Here is a 22,022-nt window from a genome sequence, read left to right as displayed (position 1 = left end):
CATTTTATTATTTTCAAGGTTTTATTTCAAGTTTAGCTATATATTTTTTTCTATAATGGGTAAAATGTACTATTTTTTGATAACTTAAAAAAAAAAATACATTCTGGAAAACATCTCACGACCCCCCCATATGTGTCTCGCGACCCCCCAGGGGGTCCCGAGCCACACTTTGGGAACACCTTCCTTAAACTACCTAAATGAATCGTAAATTAACGAGCACGATCGACCTTTTGCTCTCTAACTCCGCTCTGCATGCTGGGAAACGTAGTTTTAATTTACTGCGCCATTCTGACAACTTAAACCTCCTCAGCCAATCACAGACGCCTTGTCATCGCATCAGCCAATCACCGCACTTCAAGTAACTGACCGGCTAATCCCAGCGGTTCATACCCCCCAGCAACAAATCATAGCCACGCTAATCCCCCGCAGCCAATCACAGCGCCTCACCCAGCCTTCCAGCCAATCGGATCACAACAACATGTATGACGCTGCTCTCCACTGCGCCTGCGCTTAAGGTAGACAGCTGATAACTCATCTATTATGCTACTTCGCTAAATAAAAATCTCCCTGAAAACTGACCGGAGCCCGCCGCTGGACCCGCCGGAGGACCGAGACTCAAAGTAAAGCCTTCTCCGAGCCCGGTGGGGGTGTTAGTGTGGGGTTAACGGGGCGGAGGGCTCTCTGAGAGGGGGCAGAGTGTGTCGGAGTGTCGGAGCCTGGCTGGCCGCTCGGCGCCTTCAGACAAAGCTCAGCTAACAGGCTAACGGCTGATTAGCTAGCCAAACACCGAGCGCTAACATCTGCACAGAATGGACTTGAACCCGCGTTAATGTGCTCCCTTCTGGGGTCATTAGAGAATAAAAGTGACCAGATGAACTCCAGCATATAATCTGATATCACACAAACCGAGATAAACCAGATTAATTACACTTTCCGTGCTCGGTAAGTAGCCTAGCTCGGTTAGCTAGCTCATATTTTGCATTAATGCCCGCCATCTTTTTAAAGCCAGATAAATGGGATGTTCGTTAGCCTGTAAAACACTCACACCTGAGCAGTGACAGCTCTTAGCCCGGGTTTTACTCTCTAATCAGGCAGGGAATCACTCAAACTGTGTGTCTGTGTGCGGATGGAGCTGCTGTTCACTGGATTGGAGGAGTTTGTTGGTCTGTTAGCTGTTAGCTTCAACGTTAGCCGCCGAACCGCAGCAGCAGCATGCAGGCAGACCGAGCTCCAACATCTGTTGATCCGTGCTGGACTTGACTCTGATCCGGACTGTGTAGAAGGGGATTAAGATGTGTTTGCTGTCAGATAGGCAGGTAGGAGGCCTGGGGATCTGTTCCTGTCACTGTGCTGTTTGTAAATACTGAACTGGGCTGTGTTTTCTGGGACGAGCTGTTCCTCCTGTAGTTTGAGATCCTGCTGTGGAACACTCAGAGAGGACATGTTTACATGCTTTATCTTTGGGTAGTGATGTAAATAATGCTGGCTTGGAATCAGGGCTGCAAGATCATGACCTAAATTATACAAAAAACACAGATATTTCAACAATTCAGTGTTATTTATGAGTTTTTGGGACATTTTGGTGAACTTTTCAATTTAAAGCTACAGTAGGGAGTTTTCAGCTGGTGTCAAAACATGCTATAATTGACACGGATGACTATTAATGCGCTCAATAAGCAAATTAAACCACTGACACAAATATAGACTGTGTTTTTTATGCAAAATAATCTTTAATGTCCTAAACTCCTGCAGGGGGGTAGGTGTCAGATTAAAGCGGCTGTTGGTAGTAATGGTGTAAAAACAATTACTTTTTCTGCTGGGTTTGGAGAAAAGGTCATTGTACCCACCTGTACTCATCTGTAAGTGAAGTAATTTGAGGTTATGGCGAAATTTCTGTGTTTTCCAATGCCTTTGTATCAAGCAATGTTATTATTCCCCTCGTTCCCGTTATCACAGACCAATCAGAGCTACTCCCCAACCCTCTGTCCCGATTGGTCGAGTGGCGGCCCCACTACATCACCCTGATTGTCTGGGAAGCCACTACTTCCTCATAGAACGCAAACAACAATCTTTTGTGGGCGGGGTTACGACAGCAGAGAGGGGCGGGGTAGTGTTGACATTCTGAATCTCTCTCAGAACTGATGTTTATATCACGACTACCAACAGCAGCGTTACCACGGATTACTTTTAATTGGTTAAGCAAGCAAATGAAACCACTGACACAAATATTGACTGTGTTTGTAAAATTATCATTAATGTCCTAAACTCCCGCAGGGGTTAGGTGTCAGATTAAGACGACAACAGGATGCTTTTGTTTAACATTTTCCAGAGCAAAGATTCTCAACATGTGATATTCAGGCTTCGTACGGGTGCTTGAAATCCTTGAAAATGCTTTCATTGTAATGTTGTGTTTTCAAGGTTTGAAAGAGGCTTGAATTTTGGGTCTAAGTGCTTGTAAATGCTTGACTTTGTAATCGTGTACATTTCACAATTCCTACACGTTAATTAGCCGATTATTTGTTGATGCTAACCGCCTGCTACATGCTAGGCATGTGTGATGTAGAAGCACTGTGCCATATAACCACAGACTGTATGAAATATGGACGTAGTATCCGTGACATCACCCGTCTGTTTCTGAAGCGCTGTTTGAGGGCAATCGGCGGCGGCAGCCATATCGCTGCTGTCAAGCGATTGTGACGTAAAGAGGCGGGCTTTGAGCCTCTTAGCCAACAGCTACAGTGTTCCCGCCTGTCAGTCAAGTCAGCTGTGCCTCTCATTGGAAGACTCGCAATCTCAATATCTTAAAAATTCCCACATTAGAAAAATTCGCCCCCCCGTACGGTGTGTGCGAGACATTAGCTATCCAGACTACACTGGTCTTTTGAACCAGACTGTAAACATGTTTATTTCTGCTGTGAAGATCGGCTTCTTTGAATTGGTGTGTATGTGGTTTCTTGAGACTTCTGGAGCCAGCCTCAAGCGGATTCTAGATGAACCGCAGTTTTTAGCACTTCCACATTGGACTCATATTTTTAGACCGGAGATTGCCGCTTGTTACTTACACAACCAACGTCAGTACGATCTCTATCATGTTGTAATAATGTTAACGTTCAGAAATATTGCCAACCGTTGTTAATCAAACCTGTAAACAGATTAAATGTCCAGCTTCTAGTCCAAAACACAGACTCTGTTCACATTTCCAGCAGAGCTTCATGTGCGTCCAATGCTTTAATGTGTATTTGTTGACGGTAGCGCTGCAAGAATCTACGCTTGTGCGTTGGAGTGTCCGCATCCATAACGCCAGTTTCTGATTCAGCTACGATTCCTGCTTGATTGTGCACAGGAAACCATAGCAACTGACTGGTTCTGTTTGAGTTGATAGATGTTGTAAAGATATTGTTATCACTGCACAGAAGAAAGGGGAGGAGACATCGGAGGAGATGAATGTGGGGCCGCTGATCAAGAGGGGAACGGTGTTGTTAGACGTAGAGTTCAGTGTTAAGACTGATTTATACTTCTGGGTCTCCACTACACAGCAGGGTCTGACGCGGACATGAGCCCCACATACTGCAAAGATCGTCTTTTTCCCATTCATGTGTATGTGACTTCCGGCACTTCTGGAGCCAGCCTCAAGCAGATCCTCCATGAACTGCAACTTTTAACACTTCCACATTGACTCATATTTTTAGACCGGAGGTTGCCGCTTGGTAGTTACATTTTGGAGGAGGTGCACGTCAGCTACGTGTGTAAAACCTCTGCGTAGGTACGGGAGCTAGGCTGTCGATGTGACGCAGAAGTATAAACCCGGCTTCAGGCCCTTAGTTAGTGTTTGTTCTGAATGTCATAAGACGTTGGTACATGTTCATCCCAGAGTCCGAGGTGAACCATGCAGGGGTTTTTGTGCCGATCAATCACCTCTTTCCGGACAGAGGCAGACGCCTTTCAGATAAACCATTTCAGATTAGACACGCAGACTGTATTTTAAATGGACGTAGTCTCCGTGACATCACCTGTCTGTTCCTGAAGCGCTGTTTTGAAGCCGATTGTTGGCAGGAGCCAAATTGGAAATGTTGAACTCAACCAAACTTAGTGTGTGGTAAAGAGGCGGGCCTTTCACCTTTTCACTAACAGCTACAGTGTTCCCGCCTGTCAATCAAGCCAGCCACGCCCTTATTTGGGCAAAACTCGTATGTTTAATATCTTTGAAAATACGAAGTTGTAAATAATTCACCTCGTACAGTGTGTGCCGATAGAGAAATGAGCTCTTCAGACCTGAACTGTTTTTTGAACCAGGCTGTAAACATGTTTATTTCTGCTGTAAAGATCGTCTTCTTTGAATGGGTGTGTATGTGGTTTCTGGTGTTTCTGCAGCCAGCCTCTAGTGGACGCTCAAGGAACTGCAGTTTATAACACTTGAGCGTTGGCTTCATGTTTTGAGACCGGAGGTTGCCGCTTGGTCTAAACAAATTATTCTCCTGCTTTTTGGGGGGTTTGCCATTTTCAAGTGTTTTATATTTATATTATATTTTCAACGTATTTGAAAGACGCACAAGATGTCCTTCTTCGTCTGATGTGACAGACAGATCACACACCATCGCCACCTACTGGTCCGGCATGCTTTTGTGGCCGTTTTCAGCCGTTTCTTTCTGCACTCTTCTGACGATGGAGGAATATTTTTATTTCAGATACTGACTCTAAACTCAAAATGTGTCTGAAATTGAATTCAGTGCATCTTGAAAAGGGAACCCCTTGCAGCACCTGACATATAGAGTTCTTCTGTAGGTCCCTCCTGATTAAAGTGACGTCTCCTGTTAGATATGAACCCTCTCATGCTGCGGGTTTAAACTGAAGTCTCTCTGCGTTGTTTCAGTTTTGGATTGTTGCAGAAAGCTGACGTTACTCGTCTTTGTGACTAAATCAAGGTTTCAAGTCGCCTACAAGTACGATCATCAGGAGTAAGGGAGAAATGATGTTTAAATTTTGCCGTAAAGTTTGTTTGTCACGTTCTAAAATGGATCAGAAGTTCTCTTTTCCTCGTATTGAACAGCAGGGAGACGTTGTCGTTGAGTAATCATGTTCTGAGGTCTCCGTACGCTCACCCTCTTGGTGTCTCCCGAGGTTAAAATCACAGGTATGTCCTGTAGCTTGGAGCTCAGACTGATGACCTCACTGCTGTGATGGACAGGTGACCCTCACATGTGAACCAGAGAAACTAGTTGAACATGTTTGAACGAACACGTTTGTTATAACGTGTGAACATACTTGGAGAGGACTAGTGTCTCTCAGTCCCTCCTTGCATCTCTTTAAAACACTCAAAGTGATCAGAGCTTCACACTTGTTGTCTTTAGCGGTTCTCGTTCGGTCACTGCACACGAGACAAACGTCGTCTTCATGGTTGAATTAAATGCTGATGATTTTCTATCCTGTGTGAAGAAACCAGAGACACATGGTTTTATTTGTGTTTGTTACGGCTGAGTTAAAGGTGAACTAACCTTTGGTGGTAATGTGCTGACAGGGATGTTATCAATTAATGGAGTATGGATTAATTGATTGTTAAGAACTTACTCCAACACTTTATGTTGTTTTATATTTTCTAACATCATGTGGTCTCATATTTGGTTCAGCTATCAGAGAGGTGTTTGAAGTCTAAAGCATGTTTCAGAATCAGCTGACTGAAGGTGTTGCTCATCCTTTTAACAGCTCAGGTCCTACACCGTATGTTTTTCTATTCCTTTAAAGTTACTTTAATCTGCCATTTCTACCCTTGGTGTAAAGCACTTTGTAACTGTGTTTTGAAAGGTTCTATATAAATAAAATGTATTACTATTATTTAATATTATGTCCAGGGACTGTTTTCAGATTCTAGTCCAACGGGGTGACTTTAAAGCTGCACAAAAGACCCCCTGTCAGCACCCGGGATTTAAATTTCAAGTGTTCTTCGTGATCGACCTTTGGAAATGTTGACGATCAATCACTGAAAAAACACGTGAACGTTTTCCATCAAAAATAATGCCAAATATGTTTTTCCCCTGAATCAAATTTTCCTGCACGGCATAATCTATATAACAGTATTGAATATCCACAAATCGTATTGAGGTGTTCAAAATGTTAAAGGTGACATATCACGCTTTTTTCATCAACATATATTGGTCTAAGAGGTCCCCAAAACATGTCTTTAAAGTTTATGCTCAAAAAAACACTTTGAAATCAGATTCTGGTCTGCCTGAAGAACCCTCTTCTTCAGTCCTCCTCAGAACAGTCTGTTTTCTCTCTGACCACGCCCCCTCAGGAAGTGGGTTTGGCCTCGGCTCTCCAGCACGTTGATCTAATGTTTACATGTTGGCTGAATATACACGGCTGCTCACAGACCCGCGTTACTTCAACCCTCTGAATCTGATCCAGAATCTGATCCTGACGGAGAGGCGCCTGCAGCAGGACCTTTCTGAACCATTGGTCACAGATTTAGTGTTTCTTGTTGTTTTATTTGTCAGTATGTCGACGTGTGTCTTGGTACACAGCTACCAACATGTAGCTATGTGGCTATGCTAACTAGCGCTAGCACTTATCCATGATAAGTAAAAATCATCCACTAGATCTTCAAATCTGCAGACGTGGGGAGTAAAACCGACCTCTGACAGAAAGGCAGCAGGACCTTTCTGAAGGATTGGTCACAGATTCTGTGTTACTTGTTGTTTTATTTGTCAGTATGTAGACGTGTGTCTTGGTACACAGCTACAGCTACAGCTACGACATGTAGCTATGTGGCTATGCTAACTAGCACTAGCACTTTTCCATGAAAAATAAAAATCATCCACTAGATCTTCAAATCTGCAGACGTGGGGAGTAAAACCGACCTCTGTGTTTAGTAAGACAGCCTACAACTAGCATGCCTCCCTCCTAAGCTCCTTGTTAGCACACGTGTGCAGGGAATGAAAAACAGAGGAGGGGTTGAGTTGTATTTTATACAGTCTATGGGCTGAACAAGCTCCGAGCTCTGACTTCCTGTTACAGACCGGATGGCGTTGTGACGTATGAAAAACACTGAAAGCTGAAACGGCTGGTTTCACACACATTTACAGAAAGGTGTAGAAATCAGAACAGGGGCAGGATGGATTCTTTTCATTCTCAGGGGGTTTGTAGACAGGATCACATATTTCAGGTAGAGAACCATTAAAAAGTCCATTTTACATGATATGTCACCTTTAAACATGCTGAATATCAACGTGAGGAGCAGGCTCATAATCTCTGCAGACACACAGTCATAAAAGTGAAGGCTCAGACTTCAACAAGGGAACTGAACAGGAACATATTTCAGACTCACAGAGTCCAGATTTCTGTCTACTCGTTCTTATTGAGAATAATAATCATGTGAACGTGGTCAGGTGTCAGCCGGGAGCACAGCCGGGTCATAATCAGCCCGGCGGTGGAGAAAAGAAAGCGCTCGTGGAGACCTGTCACTCAGCCACAGCCCCCAGCTGAGCGTCTCTGCTGTGAGCAACACCTTCAGTCAGCTGATTCACATCCAAACATGCTTTAAACTTCAAACACCTCCCTGAGAGCTGAACCAGATATGAGACCACATGATGTTTGATCCACGTGATAGAAAATCTAAACAACAAAAAGTGTTTGAGTAAGTTCTTAATCAATCAGTTAATCCATACTCTATTCATTGATGACATCCCTACTATATATCCATATTTATATGAAGACAGAAACAGTCTTTAAATTTGAAATTAAACCTTCAAATACAAAAAGTGTCAAAAGAAACATTTAATCCCTTAAAGGGACGGTGAGGATCGCGAGTTTTTGGCACCTTTATTTTGGAGTTGAAGGCTGAAAAGTTCGGGAACCGCCTCTTACATGAACATCACGTGATTTATGTGCGGAGATAGATCTAACCGTAGATTTAAACAGACGCCACAGGTACAGGTTTTGATTTTACAGGTCTGGGAAAAAGAGATTTGGTTTAACATCAGAGCGACTGACGTACCGGACAGCTCCCAGGATCGGTCTATTTCTGGTGATACCACAGACGGCATTCTTAAAACTCTGAGTTCAGGAAGTTATCGTCTTTAATCTTCTCATTCAGACTTTGTTGAAAGCAGAGGTGTCCTCATCGCAAACTGGATCAGGTCAACGACACGTCTCAAGTTGAAGACCGGGACGTCTGAAAGCTGGACATGTCCTCAAAGAAGTTTGAAGCCGTTGATGCTAACAGCACCTCTTTCTCTCTTCTTCTCCTCTCAGGTCGTGCGATGGGAGTTTGTCTCCTCGGGGGAAACATCGAGCTGCAGGATCAACACCATCAACGCCTGAACTGAACACACACTAACACACACCTGTGTGCCCTCACACACACACACACACACCCACACCCACACACACACACCCTCAGACCACGGGGGAGTTGTTTTTTTCATCGTCAGGTTAGACACTGCTGTCCCACGGTGCATTGCTGCGTCACCGTCGTCCACCATGTCGGACGCCCCCGAGGCTGCACCCCCCAGCCCCCCTCTCACCAACCCTATCCCTCCTGAGGTCACGAATCCAACCAAGCCTGGGAGGTAGGATCAACACCTTAACATCCACACCTACGTCTTCTTCACTTCCTTTTAATCTTACAAGGAGAGTGTCAGACTCGTGTTGATGTTCTGTTTGTTTGTGTCCATCAGGAAGACCAACCAGCTGCAGTACATGCAGAACGTGGTGGTGAAGACTCTGTGGAAGCATCAGTTCGCCTGGCCTTTCTACCAGCCTGTCGATGCCATCAAACTCTGCTTGGCGGTGAGTCTTCCTCCCCTTCACACTCAGCTTTTATAAAACAAACCTGGCTAGCTCTCCTCTACCTCGAGCTAAAGGTGCATTTCGACCAAGAGTTCCAGGGTCTTTCAGTCCCCAGAACTACTTTCCCCTGAAGTCAAAGGTTCCTGTGCCCCCATTGTTGTCTGCGCTTCGACCGCGGGTAGATTGTGTAAATCAGGCCAGTGACGTATGGAAGAAATAAAGTAAATGCACTACACCACCAGACCAGTAGAGGGCAGTAACACAAAGAGGAATGCCATTCATCGCAGATGACACCATAGAAGCAGACGGACAGGCAGGTGTCATTATGAGCAACACAACAGTTAGCCTGTTAGCATGAAGAGACTCAGCTGGCACTGTTTCAGATGGTGCTATATTTCATCACAGATGGATTCACTGAATCAACACGTGAGAGGAGATAAGCTCGAGTAGCAAAGACGTTTCAACACGGCTTTAAAATCCTTTTGAACTCAAAAAGCCGTGGCAGAGATCGGCCGGTGTTTTGGTTTAAACAGCGACCCTGTTAACTGGAGACTCTCAGCCGGATGCATCCCTCATAAACGTCTTTAGACCATCATTAAATATCTGATGAGGATATTTTGAAATCTTAATAAAAACTAAACTAGTTTGCATTCCCAGGAACTCCCTCTGTGTTTCAACAGCTGTGTAAACTCTACAAACACTGACACGTTCAGCTGAAGGTCTCCAGTTTACAGGGTCACTTTTAAAACCGGAACACCGGGAGGAGAGACGCATTCATGGTGGGCTGAGAGAAGACTACTGTTACAAGCTGCTAAATCAAGAGAATCACAGCTTCTTCTTTTGAAAAGTACACACACATACAAAAAAGATAGAACAAATAAAAAATAATGAAAGAAAGAGAAATCAAGAGAATCACAGATGCAATTAACAATGACTGTGAATGGTTTTTCAGAAAAATTTTAAAAAATAAATAAATATATATATTTTGAAAAAAAAAAAAAAAAAAAGATGACAAAAAAAATTGAGATTTTTTTTTTAATCGAGAAAAAAAAATAGAAAAAAAAATTTTTTTGATTTTTTTTTTAAATATGAAAAAAAATTGAAAATAAAAATTTGACAAGAAAAAATTCGAAAAATAAATTTTTTGAAAAAGATTTGACATAAAAGTTGACCGGGTTCCTTTCGAAAAAATAAAATTTCCTCAAATTTGAAATTGTGTTTCAAAAGCAGAAAATGAACAAGGCCGGTGTTTTGGTTTAAACATCGACCCTGTTAACTGGAGACTCTCAGCCGGATGCATCCCTCATAAACGTCTTTAGACCATCATTAAATATCTGATGAGGATATTTTGAAATCTTAATAAAAACTAAACTAGTTTGCATTCCCAGGAACTCCCTCTGTGTTTCAACAGCTGTGTAAACTCCACAAACACTGACACGTTCAGCTGAAGGTCTCCAGTTTACAGGGTCACTTTTAAAATCGGAACACTGGAACAGACGCATTCACAGTGGGCTGAGAGAAGACTACTGTTACAAGCTGCTAAATCAAGAGAATCACAGATGTGTGTGATGTTATTGTGGACGGCGGGCGGAATAAAAACACTGAGGTTAATCTACCAATCAGACACATTCAACATTACAGGCCCCGCCCCCTGAAAGTCCCGGGACCTTTGAAAAGTACTACACCCCTAACAGGGGCTTTTTAGGGAGGAAATTATCTACCCCTGAACTAATTTTAGACCCTGGGTCCAAACGCACGTAGTTCCGGGGTAAAGTCCCTCTGGTCGAAAAACGTCTTAAGCTAATCGTGTCCATGCTCCTCTTGTTCATGTCTCCAGGACTACCACAAGGTCATCAAGAACCCGATGGACATGGGAACGATCAAGAAACGTCTAGAGAACAATTATTACTGGAGCGCCAGCGAGGCCATGCAGGACTTCAACACCATGTTCACCAACTGTTATATCTACAACAAGGTAAGACGGTCACTAGAGGTCACTACAGGTCACTACAGGTCACTACAGGTCGTTAGTTTGGAGTAGGCTCACTGGTATCGTTCAGAGCGTCTCAGGTCACACGTGTTTGTGTTCTCAGCCCACAGATGACATCGTCCTGATGGCGCAGGCTCTGGAGAAGATCTTCCTGCAGAAAGTCGCTCAGATGCCTCAAGAAGAAGTCGCTCTGCTGCCTCCGGCTCCCAAAGGAAAGAACAAGAGCAAACAGCCCGCTGCGGCCACCACAGGTACGACACCGCAGCAGCACTGGTAGACGGTCTAACGTCTAACTTCCACCAGATACTAACCGACCTCTCTCCGTGTCTCTCTCAGTGAGTCAGCAGGCGGAGTCTTCAGCCTCCTCTCCCCCCTCCTACCCGTCCCCGTCTCCCTCTCAAACACCCGTCATCTCGACCACACCCACACCTGTGCAGACCACGCCCCCTGTCTCTGCTCCAGCGCCGCCGACAGCCATGATGCCGTCTGCACAACCTGTTGTCAAGGTAAGGGTGAGCAGTGAGAGGCAGCTTCACGTGGGTTGTAATATTATAAAGAACACAAACTAAATATTTCCTTCCTCTCCCTCTCTCTCTCTCTCTCTCTCTCTCTCTCTCTCTCTCTCTCTCCCCGTCTGTTTCTCGCTCCAACAGAAGAAAGGTGTGAAGAGGAAAGCCGACACCACTACTCCCACCACGTCAGCCATCTCTGCGGGCCGCGCAGACTCCCCGTCCGCTCAGGACAACAAACCCGCCAAGCTCGGCTCGTCGCGGCGCGAGGCCGCCGCCCGGCCCGCAAAGACCCGCAGGGAGACGGTGGAGGAGGTCGCGGTGGGCGAGGTGGTTGCCGGCGGAGGGGCCGTCGGGGGGAGGAAGAGCAGTAAGCTAGGTGAGCAGATGAAGCACTGCGACGCCATCCTGAAGGAGATGCTCTCTAAGAAACACGCGGCCTACGCCTGGCCGTTCTACAAGCCGGTGGACGCCGAGGCTTTGGAGCTGCACGACTACCACGACATCATCAAACACCCCATGGACCTCAGCACTGTCCGGGTAACTAACTACGACCTGTTACCACCACTTCAAAACACACACTGAGTCAGGGTCAGTCAGGAGGAGGGAGACAGACACATACAGAGGGTGTGAACGTCACAGTCGCACAACCTGCTGAGATCACCCGAATCATGGTTCAGGTTTTAGAGATGTACTTTGTTAAGTGGTTAACATTAGAGAGGAAACAAGTTCATCAGAGGGTCAAACCAATATCTGAATGTTCACAGTAACAATCATGCAGTGCAGGCTTTGCGTCATGGACTTCCCGGGTTTGAAATCAGGTCTACATAAACGATCTCTGTTGACTCTCACTGCGTTTAACATGACCTCGTATTCGTCTGCCTCGTTTTATTACGATGAACAGCCGGTGTCCCAAAAAGGGGTGGAGCTTAGGGATGCAAATTCTAAGTATTCTCTGTAATCGATCTTTGGAAACGTAAAAGTGAAAGTTGATGTTTCCTTTGAAAAAAACAAGATCAGACGTGGTTTTTTTTTTCATATTTTCGACGGCAACATGATATATTGAATATCTAGCTGTGTTGAAAAGCTCCGTATGGAGCCGGCTCTTAAAAAGAATCTCAACACAGGAAATTAAACTCACCAAAATAAAATACATTTCTAAGATAATAAAACACTAAAATATTAAACCATTGAAAGAAAATAAGATGCTATACTTTAAATAAATGAAATAAAATAAATAAAAGTGATTGAAATTTGAACTAGATAATAAATAAATAAGGTAAGGTGAAACAAGTCAAGTCAACTTTATTTACATAGCACATTTAAAACAACCAGTGTTGGCCAAAGTGCTTTACAAGGTACAAAGTACAAAGTACATGAAGACAACAATAAACAACAACATATCAGGATATTACTGTCCTCTTCACGAGGAGAAGGCCAAAGAGAAGAGATGTGTCTTCAACAAAGATTTAAAACATTCAACAGTGGGGGGGCCGATCTTAATTGGAGTGGTAAGCCATTCCAGAGCTTGGGGGGCCGCTGCTGCAAAGGCTCAGTCTCCCCGGGTTTTAAAGGTGACATATCACGCTTTTTTCATCAATATATATTGGTCTAAGAGGTCCCCAAAACATGTCTTTAAAGTTTATGCTCAAAAAAACAATTTGAAATCAGATTTTGGTCTGCCTGAAAACCCCTCTTCTTCAGCCCTCCTCAGAACAGTCGGTTTTCTCTCTGACCACGCCCCCTCAGGAAGTGGATGTGGCCTCGGCTGTCCAGCACGTTGATCTAATGTTTACATGTTGGCTGAATATACACGGCTGCTCACAGACCCGCAGTACTTCAACCCTCTGAATCTGATCCAGAATCTGATCCTGATGGAGAGGCGCCTGCAGCAGGACCTTTCTGAACGATTGGTCACAGATTTAGTGTTTCTTGTTGTTTTATTTATCAGTATGTTGACGTGTGTCTTGGTACACAGCTACGAACATGTAGCTATGTGGCTATGCTAACTAGTGCTAGCACTTATCCATGAAAACTAAAAATCATCCACTAGATCTTCAAATCTGCAGACGTGGGGAGTCAAACCGACCTCTGCCAGAAAGGCAGCAGGACCTTTCTGAAGGATTGGTCACAGATTCTGTGTTACTTGTTGTTTTATTTGTTAGTATGTAGACGTATGTCTTGGTACACAGCTACAGCTACAGCTACAGCTACAGCTACGACATGTAGCTATGCTAACTAGCGCTAGCACTTTTCCATGAAAACTAAAAATCATCCACTAGATCTTCAAATCTGCAGACGTGGGGAGTAAAACCGACCTTTGTGTTTATTAAGACAGCCTACAACTAGCATGCCTCCCTCCTAAGCTCCTTGTTAGCACACATGTGTGCAGGGAATGAAAAACGGAGGAGGGGTTGAGTTGTATTTTATACAGTCTATGGGCTGAACAAGCTCCGAGCTCTGACTTCCTGTTGCAGACCGGATATTGTTGTGACGTAACAAAAACACTGAAGTCTGAAACGGCTGGTTTCACACACATTTACAGAAAGGTGGAGAAATCAGAACAGGGGCAGAATGGATTATTTTCATTCTCGGGGGGGTTTGTAGACAGGGACACATATTTCAGGTAGAGAACCATTAAAAAGTCAATTTTGCATGATATGTCACCTTTAAGGCGTCTTTTAGGCACATCCAGGAGCAGCTGGTTTGTTGACCTCAGTGCTCGAGCTGGATTATGAACATGGAGAAGATCAGCCAAGTAGGATGGTTCAAATCCATTTAGGGCCTTGTGCGTTAAAAGCACAACTTTAAAATCAATCCTGTGGCGGACTGGGAGCCAGTGGAGAGCACGCAGCACAGGTGTGATGTGCTCCCTCTGTTTCCTGCCAGTCAGGAGGCGAGCAGCAGCATTTTGAACAAGCTGCAGGCGCTGAATAGACGACATGTCTAAGCCCACATACAAAGAGTTACAGTAGTCAAGCCTGGAAGTAATAAAAGGTAAATAAAACTTTTATTAGAATAAAAGAGAGACTAGCAAGGTCGGTCTTGACTTTGCTTTTAGAAATGTTTGCGCTCTGTGCAGCCCTCAGAACTTCAAGTAGGGTGTAAAAGCAAATCTGATAAATAAGAAGGAGCAAGACTATTAAGAGATTTAAAAACCAATATAATAAACCAAAAAATATCTATTCTAAAAGATCTAGTTTTTTATTCTCCCCCCATAAAAGAGCTTGTTGTGCACACCTTTAGCTGATTCACATCAAAACTTGCTCTAAATGTAAAACACATCCCTGATAGCTGAAGGAAATATGAGACCACATGATGTTTGTCTCACTTGATAGAAAATCACAAACAAAGAAGCGTGTTCGAGTAAGTCCTAAACAAGTCAGGTCAGGAATCCCAACCCTTTCTTTGTGTGCTCACGTTTCAAATCCAAACACTGATTTTGAACTCCCGTGTCGCATGAAGCTCTCAGAGCAGAGTCCTTCTGATCCTCGGCTCTGCTTCCTGGTTGCATATTCACATATTTTACAGACAAGAACACAAACTTGTACCAGCCGTTGTTGCAGTGATAAGAGTTTTAACATGTTTGCTGAAGCAGCGATCAGACCCGCTCTAACGCTCTCTCTCCTCCTGACAGAAAAAGATGGACAAAGCCGAGTACAGCGACCCACAAAGCTTTGCGACTGACGTCAGGTTAATGTTCTCCAACTGTTACAAGTACAACCCTCCGGACCACGAGGTGGTGGCCATGGCCCGCAAGCTACAGGTACGCTCTCCACCCTGATCCTCCCACCCCCTCCTACCTCCGATCACCGTGGTAACCCTAATCTCTCTCGCGCTCCTCAGGATGTGTTCGAGATGCGTTTTGCCAAAATCCCAGATGAGGGCTTAGAGGCGTCAGTCCCATCCACGACTCCACTGGTCAGTAAAAGCACCGCCTCCTCCGACAGCAGCAACAACTCCTCCTCCGACGAATCTTCTGACTCAGAGGAGGAGCGAGCCACACGATTGGCTGAGCTACAGGAGCAGGTTGGTGCTGCCGACCAATCACAGGTCAAGAACATCCTGGTTTTCTTCTTTTTTAATATCATTGTAGATTTACTTTAAGTTGAAAAATTCTGTTGATTTATTAATTTTCTGTGCATTATGTTGACGTAGTGTTTAAAGTCTGATTCTATTTTTAGATGTCCATTCATGTGATTAATTAAAGGCGTGTCCAGGTGTGTCAGAGAGGTAAAGGTGTTGATAATCAGTATATGTCACCAGTTGAAGGCAGTGCACGAGCAGCTGGCCGTCCTGTCCCAGGCTCCCGTCAGCAAGCCAAAGAAGAAGAAAGAGAAGAAAGACAAGGAGAAGAAGAAAGAGAAGGACAAAGACAAAGGGAACAAAGGCAAACTGGAGGAAGAGAAGAAGCCCAAGGCGGCCACTCAGCAGCCCAAACCAGCCAATCAGAAGAAAGCACCTGCAAGGAAAGCCAACAGCACGGTGACCGCCACGAGGTGAGATCAAATCAGCGGATTCAAACGTCTCCGGATCGAACGTTTTTTTTAAAAAAGACGACAGACTCTGACTTTACTCGTCTTTCTGTTTCCAGGCAACCCAAGAAAGGCAGTAAAGCCTCGGGCGGCGGCTCGGCCAACGGGGAAGACGGCGAAGAGTCGTCCCTGCCGATGACGTACGACGAGAAACGCCAGCTGAGTCTGGATATCAACCGGCTGCCGGGGGAGAAGCTGGGCCGCGTAGTCCACATCATCCAATCGAGAGAGCCGTCACTGAGGGACTCCAACCCCGACGAGATCGAGATTGACTTTGAAACCCTAAAACCCTCCACACTCAGAGAGCTAGAACGTTACGTCAAATCCTGCCTGCAGAAGAAGCAGAGGAAGCTACTGCGTAAGTAACGCTCTTAACAGGCGGGCGCTAACTTTGTAGCGTTGCTCATAATTATACCTGCCTGTCCGTCTGCTTCTATGGTGTCATCTGTGATGAATGGCATTCCTCTTTGTGTTACTGCCCTCTACTGGTCTGGTGGTGTAGTGCATTTACTTTTTTTCTCTCCGTATGTCACTGGCCTGATTTACACAATCTACCCGGGACTTCAGCCCGCGGTCCGAACGCAGACAACAATGGGGGCACAAGAACCTTTTAGTTCAGGTTAAAGTAGTTCTGGGGGCTAAAAGACCCGAAATGCACCTTTAGTTCCCTCTGAAGGTTCAGGGAACCTCTTCGGCTTATCCCTGGAACTTCTTGCGTGCAGATTCTGCACTGAGAGGTTATATCCTTGTCATTGCTCGGCTAAATCCGTCCTCTCAGTGTTTGGAAGTGACAGGTTTTATTATGAGCCCTCGTGGGAAGGGGTCTAGGCCCTACTTCTGGAACCCAGCTGCTCAACAGGGATCAGCCTTAAAGGTGAACCTGTTCTTCAGATTCAGATCCTGGAGATCCAAAAAGTACATTTCAGGAAAGTTAGGCAGGATGTTTACGGCTGTTAGGATTTGTCTGCGGTGTGTTGCTTAGAGGCGGAACGGGGGGAAGGCGATGGTGATGTGACAGGTCTGAGGAGGCGGAGCTTAACAGCATTGTGTGTATGTGACGTGTCATCACATGGGGACGCCAACATTTTGTCGTTTCAGGGTGAAAGGTTGAACATCAGTCAGGTGTACATACCTCTATTAATCTCTCTCTCTCTCTCTCTCTCTCTCTGCAGAGAAAGCAGCGGGAGGCGGGGCCTCTGGGGGCGGGGCTAGCCGTTTGAGTGGCAGCTCCTCTTCCTCCTCCGATGACAGCTCCTCAACAGGAACCTCCTCTTCCTCCGATACGGACTGAACACGCACACACACATGCAGACACATCATACACACACATCATACACACAAACACACACACACACACACATGTTACTGAACATACACAGAGGTTTATCCACTCTACACACACACACATACACACACACTCATCTACGCAGTTAACACACGCAGTCAGAGACTAACACACACATCATGTAAACTTCCATCCTGAACAAACACACAAGAGCAAAAGACAGAGATACACACTCTGAACTTCTGATAACACACCCCCACACATGTACACACACACATCTATATATAAACACACACACACACACAAACAAACACACACATACACACACATGCCCAGACTTGGAGACTGTATGTAAATAGGCTGACCTGTTTTTTAGCTCCTAGTGTTGTTTTTATTTTTTATTTTTGGAGGAATGCAAAACGATAGAAGAGAAGAAGAAGAAAGTGACAGTTTACCCTGGAAGAGAAGAAGAAGAGGAGGAGGAAGAGGAGGAGGAGGATGGAGACGTGTGGATCTTCTCTGAACACTCAAAGCGTCGCGATCAGGAACGCTTTCTTCTTCTCCTTTTTTTTTCCCCCTCGGATGGCCGGCTGTGACCCCTGACCTCTAAAAACATTCCAGAAGCATCTACACAGCATCATCATCATCGGGAGGAGGAGGAGGAGGAGATGATCTCAGTGGGTTTTACTCTGAGCTCCGATCGGTTCGAGTTGGAGAGCGTCGTCAGGAGGTTCGGAGTATCATGTGACGCCTTCAGAGGAGCTGATCCGGCAAGCGACACGATCAGTTCTCATCGCAATGTGGACTTTAAATCATCCAGTTAGAATCATGAGGGGAAAACATCCGGGCGTCACAATGAATAAATGTCTGTATGAACATCAAACCTCCCTGAAATCAGTGCTGCGGGGCTGAAACTTGCTGCAGAGAGACGCAGAGTTTGTAAACATCCACTCTCCTGAATCCAAAGTCCGATATCGGCAACAGCTGAGCGTATTATCAGTCGACTCTGGTGCTGCAGCGTTCTACCCTAAACCACAAAGTCTGTCTCCTGCTGGATGCAGTGAAACACTCACCAGAGGAAGTCAGTGTCCGGTTCTGATCCAGAGCTAGCAGGTCTTTGGGCTTTGCACCAGTCCTCGCGATGATGCATGACATCAGCATCAGCAGTTAGAACAGTTTCACCTCAGCTGTGCAGAAGTGTTTCAAAGAGTCGTAAACACACGAGGAAGACGCTACTAGCTTAACGGCGCATTTAAAGAAGCGTTGCCCTAAACGGCACCGAAAGAAAACCTTCGTGGTCGATGTTTGATTCGGATTTAGTCCGTCTTCGTGGTCTCGGGTGAATCCTGCAGGAAGTAGAAGGTGTGTAAAGATGTGACAGCGTTTGGTTTGAAGATCTGAGGGTCGTTTTTGTTGTTTTGTTGAACTGATGCAAATAAACAGATTATTATCCTCGCTGCGATGAAGAGCAGGCGATTATTTGAACACATTTTAAGTAGTTATTTAAAAAGCTGATTTAATTTGTGTCTCAAACATGCATCAAGTTATTTTCTCAAACGCTCCCCGGGATGCGACGGCTTCACGTTCGTCTCTGCAGCAAGTTTCACGCCCGGCGCGTTTTTTTTTTTTAAAGAGTTAAAAGTTTGAACAAACGCTGGAGAATAACCCTCTGAGACCGACCCTGTCCTCTGCTGGTCCCACCACATAAACCCCACAACCTACTGTCTGTCTTTGGGGTCAGAGTGAGGGGGGGCGGGGGCAAGGGGCGAGAACCCCGACTCCCCCCAGCGCCGCCAGTCGTCAGCTGCGAGCGAGACAAACTTTGTTTATTTTTTTAACACTACATTTCCTTTGTTTTCAGTTTTTTTTTTTTTCAGGTTGTGTGCTGAACTTGTGTCTTATAAGGTTCTCTATATAAAGATGTCTTTGTACCGCTGTCCTGCTCCAGCCACCCCAAAACCCCTCTACACACACACACACACACATCCCGCCAAAATAAAACAAAACCACTCATTCTGTGCAGCCCCCCCACCCCCCACCCCCCCACCGCTCCTCCTCGCTCTCACTGAGGACGGACAGACGGATCACTTCTGGGTCGATGTTTTGAAATGTCTTTTATTTTGAAAGAGCATTATTGGAGAGAGAGAAAGAGGGTCAAACTTTAATAACAGAAGAAGAAGAAGCTGTTAAAAAAAAAAAAGAAGATGAATCCAGCTCAGAGAGAAGCAGCCGTTTTATTTTTATAACAATTATTTAATCTTTAAAATGTCCAAAATGAAGACGAGCTCTCACGACGAGGACGCAGAGATCGCATCAGACGACGGAAAAAATCAACGTGTAAATATTTCTCAACAAAAAGCTGCAACAAGGAACTTTTTAAACACCAGATTTTAACGTTTAAGGGAACTTTATTTTTAAGGATTTAAGTGTAATTTGCTGTTTCCCGGTTTACGGATACATCTGGTTAATTTTAATCTTTTTTAAACGAGCGGCGTCACCGGATTACGATGGTTCATGAACAGAGCGATGAACTGAGCTGATTGGCTCTGACGTTTAACCCCCTGAAACATTTTGTATCTTTCTGATGGCGTGAGAAACGCAGAACACGCTGACATCAGCGATCCTCTGTTTGCGTTGAAGCTGGAGTCAGACGCCGAGACGCGTTTAAGTCGCTCCTATCGAGATCACTCGACGGTCGTCTTAAGTTCCCTCTTGCAGAAAGTTCCCACGTTTCGAACGCCTCGCACTCAAACATGGCGGCTGTTGGGGAGTTTCTTCTCTTCTGTTTTGCCGCCGATCACATCCAACCAATCAGATTGAATCATGACTTCTCTCCACCACACACCTGTCCACCTGTCTGCCTCTCTGTCCGTCTGTCCCCTGCTCTCTGACTCACAGCATGCTTCTTCTGCTTAGTGTTTCTGTTCTTTGACCTTTGACCTCATGTGCGGTAACAAGTTCAACCCTCTGGATTTAAAGACGCAGGCGTGGGATTCTTGTGTTTTGGGGTTTTAAAGGAGGAGATTATTTCGCCCTGCCTCTCAGGATTATCCGACCCTCACCTGTGTGGAGATTATCGGGGTTTCAGATGCTGCATGGTCTCATTTCGGGTTCTCAGACTGAATCTTGTTTTTTCCTCCAAACGTCGCGGACTCACGTCAGACGTTAGCGGCGGTTTGTGGAAACCTTATTTTGGACATTTCAAAGACAAACTGCGTCTGTGATGAATAAAGAACAAACATTTCCTCCAGGCGTGACTGACGGAGAGAGAGAGACGGACAGACAGGCGGACAGCTCGTTGCCACAGTATCCCTCCTCTGTTTGTTTTTTAGTTGATGGTCGAGCTTTGATGCTAATAGTTAATTTTTGTATTTTAATAAGAAAAAGGAAAAAAGTGATTTTATGTATTTGCATGCACTCCGGCCGTACGTTCTTTCTTCCGTATGTTTGAGCACTGTATAGTAGCTGTATAGTAGCTGTCTGAGGTTTAGATCGAAGCTCCGCTCGATAGAGTAGAGACGCAAAGAGAGAGAGAAGAGAGAAAGAAAGAGAGAGAGAGAGAGAGAGAGGACGAACCGACGAAAAACCAACAAGTGAATTATTTGATGTAATTACTGATATGGGATCCTTATTTTCTGAGTTCCTTTGTTTTCATAAATAAACACATAAACTGAAACGCTGACTCCACTCTTCTTTCACACTCCAATAACCATCAATCAATCTTTATTTATAAACCGCCAAATCCCAACACATGTTCCAGACCGTACTCTGTGTTCTATTATCAACAAAGACCCAACATCAAGACCGGATCAGATCCAGTCCCATCTTCCAGACAGGACTCAGTCTGATCTCATCTTAATCCACCATGAGCAGAGCACTTTGCAGCATTTAGCAAGTTACAGTGGCAAGGACAAACTTCCTTTAACAGGCAGAAACCTCCAGCAGGACCAGACTCATGTTAGACACACATCTGCTGAGACCGTGTTGGAGAGAGGGATAGAGGGAGATGAAGAGAGAGAGAGAGATGATAGTGGGGAGACGGATAGTAGTAGTTGTAGCAGCTGGAGTCTGGACCACGTCCACAGCGTGTTTTATACAGCCTGTGACGTCAGTGTTAAAGGGGGGAACTTTCTGTCAGTCATCACGGCCAACTGACCCAAAAAGGTTTGTATTGTACTAACACTCTCCACTACTTAGAGTAAGAAAGTTGGAACGATACAGAGAAGATGGTGACCCCTCAGAGGGGTCACCATCTTCTCTGTATCGTTCTCTGTATCGTTCCAACTTTCTTGCTAGCAGGCTAGTTAGCTTTTAATTGATTTTGCTAATTAAGTAAGTTTAAGAAATGTGCTACTAATTTTAAAGTGACATTACACATTAGTCTGAAACATGAAGGCTGCAGGAGAGTGCTTCATTGACTTTTTTTCTAGCAATAACGTTAGCAAGCTAGGGCATGATTACGAGTTGGCTTTGTCATATCTACCAGTCAGGGTCCGGGAGGCAGACCCCCTCTCTACTTTTAAGAGTAGGCTTCAAACTTTCCTTTTTGATAAAGCTTATAGTTAGATCTGGATCAGGCTTGGACCAGGTCTTAGTTATGCTGCTATAGGCTTAGACTGACACACTGGGATCCTGTCTTTCCCTCTCTCTCCTCTCTCTGCCTGTCTCTCACTTTAACTCTTCCTGTCCCATTAAAGTTACTAACCATAGACCTTTCTGGAGTCCCTGAGCTACCTTGTCTAGTAGGTTCCCTTTTTGGGTCCGTCATTCATCCTTTCTTTCTTCCTTTCTTCCTTCTTTTCTGTTCTTCTTTTTTTTCTATTCTTCTTTCATTCTCTCTTTCAATCCTTTGTTTTCTTTCTTTCTTTTTTCTGTCTTTCTTTCTTACTTTCTTTCTTTCTTCCCTGCTGTCCTTTCTT

General features: G+C 44.9%; 1 protein-coding gene across 5 annotated transcripts; it reads left to right on the top strand.

Annotated features, from left to right (window-relative positions):
* Positions 1-381: 381 nt before the first annotated feature.
* LOC117818684 (bromodomain-containing protein 3-like) lies at positions 382-20,779 on the top strand. 5 transcript variants are annotated; one of them, XM_034691674.1, is made up of 12 exons: positions 382-515; positions 8,248-8,564; positions 8,673-8,784; positions 10,622-10,759; positions 10,878-11,025; positions 11,111-11,280; positions 11,428-11,823; positions 14,921-15,049; positions 15,130-15,312; positions 15,550-15,782; positions 15,878-16,176; positions 16,991-20,779. In XM_034691674.1, exons 2-12 carry the CDS (start codon positions 8,476-8,478, stop codon positions 17,107-17,109), a joined length of 2,016 nt encoding a protein of 671 aa, XP_034547565.1. In that variant the 5' UTR covers positions 382-515; positions 8,248-8,475; the 3' UTR covers positions 17,110-20,779. The 5 variants fall into 5 exon arrangements, with proteins under 5 accessions (XP_034547565.1, XP_034547563.1, XP_034547564.1 ...); XM_034691672.1 differs by having other exon boundaries at positions 424-515; positions 15,130-15,336; XM_034691673.1 differs by having other exon boundaries at positions 476-620.
* The last annotated feature ends 1,243 nt before the right edge of the window (positions 20,780-22,022 follow it).

This window comes from Notolabrus celidotus, chromosome 9 (genome assembly GCF_009762535.1).
Source record: "Notolabrus celidotus isolate fNotCel1 chromosome 9, fNotCel1.pri, whole genome shotgun sequence".
Classification (NCBI taxonomy): Eukaryota; Metazoa; Chordata; class Actinopteri; order Labriformes; family Labridae; genus Notolabrus; species Notolabrus celidotus.
This window is presented reverse-complemented; position numbering and strand designations above follow the sequence as displayed.

Bases quoted from the DNA above. Each gene is read 5' to 3' on its own strand.
- LOC117818684 (XM_034691672.1), top strand. From the start codon at position 8,476: ATGTCGGACGCCCCCGAGGCTGCACCCCCCAGCCCCCCTCTCACCAAC. The intron at 10,760-10,877 runs GTAAGACGGTCA...TTGTGTTCTCAG, and splicing joins ACTGTTATATCTACAACAAG to CCCACAGATGACATCGTCCT. The intron at 11,026-11,110 runs GTACGACACCGC...TGTCTCTCTCAG, and splicing joins GCCCGCTGCGGCCACCACAG to TGAGTCAGCAGGCGGAGTCT.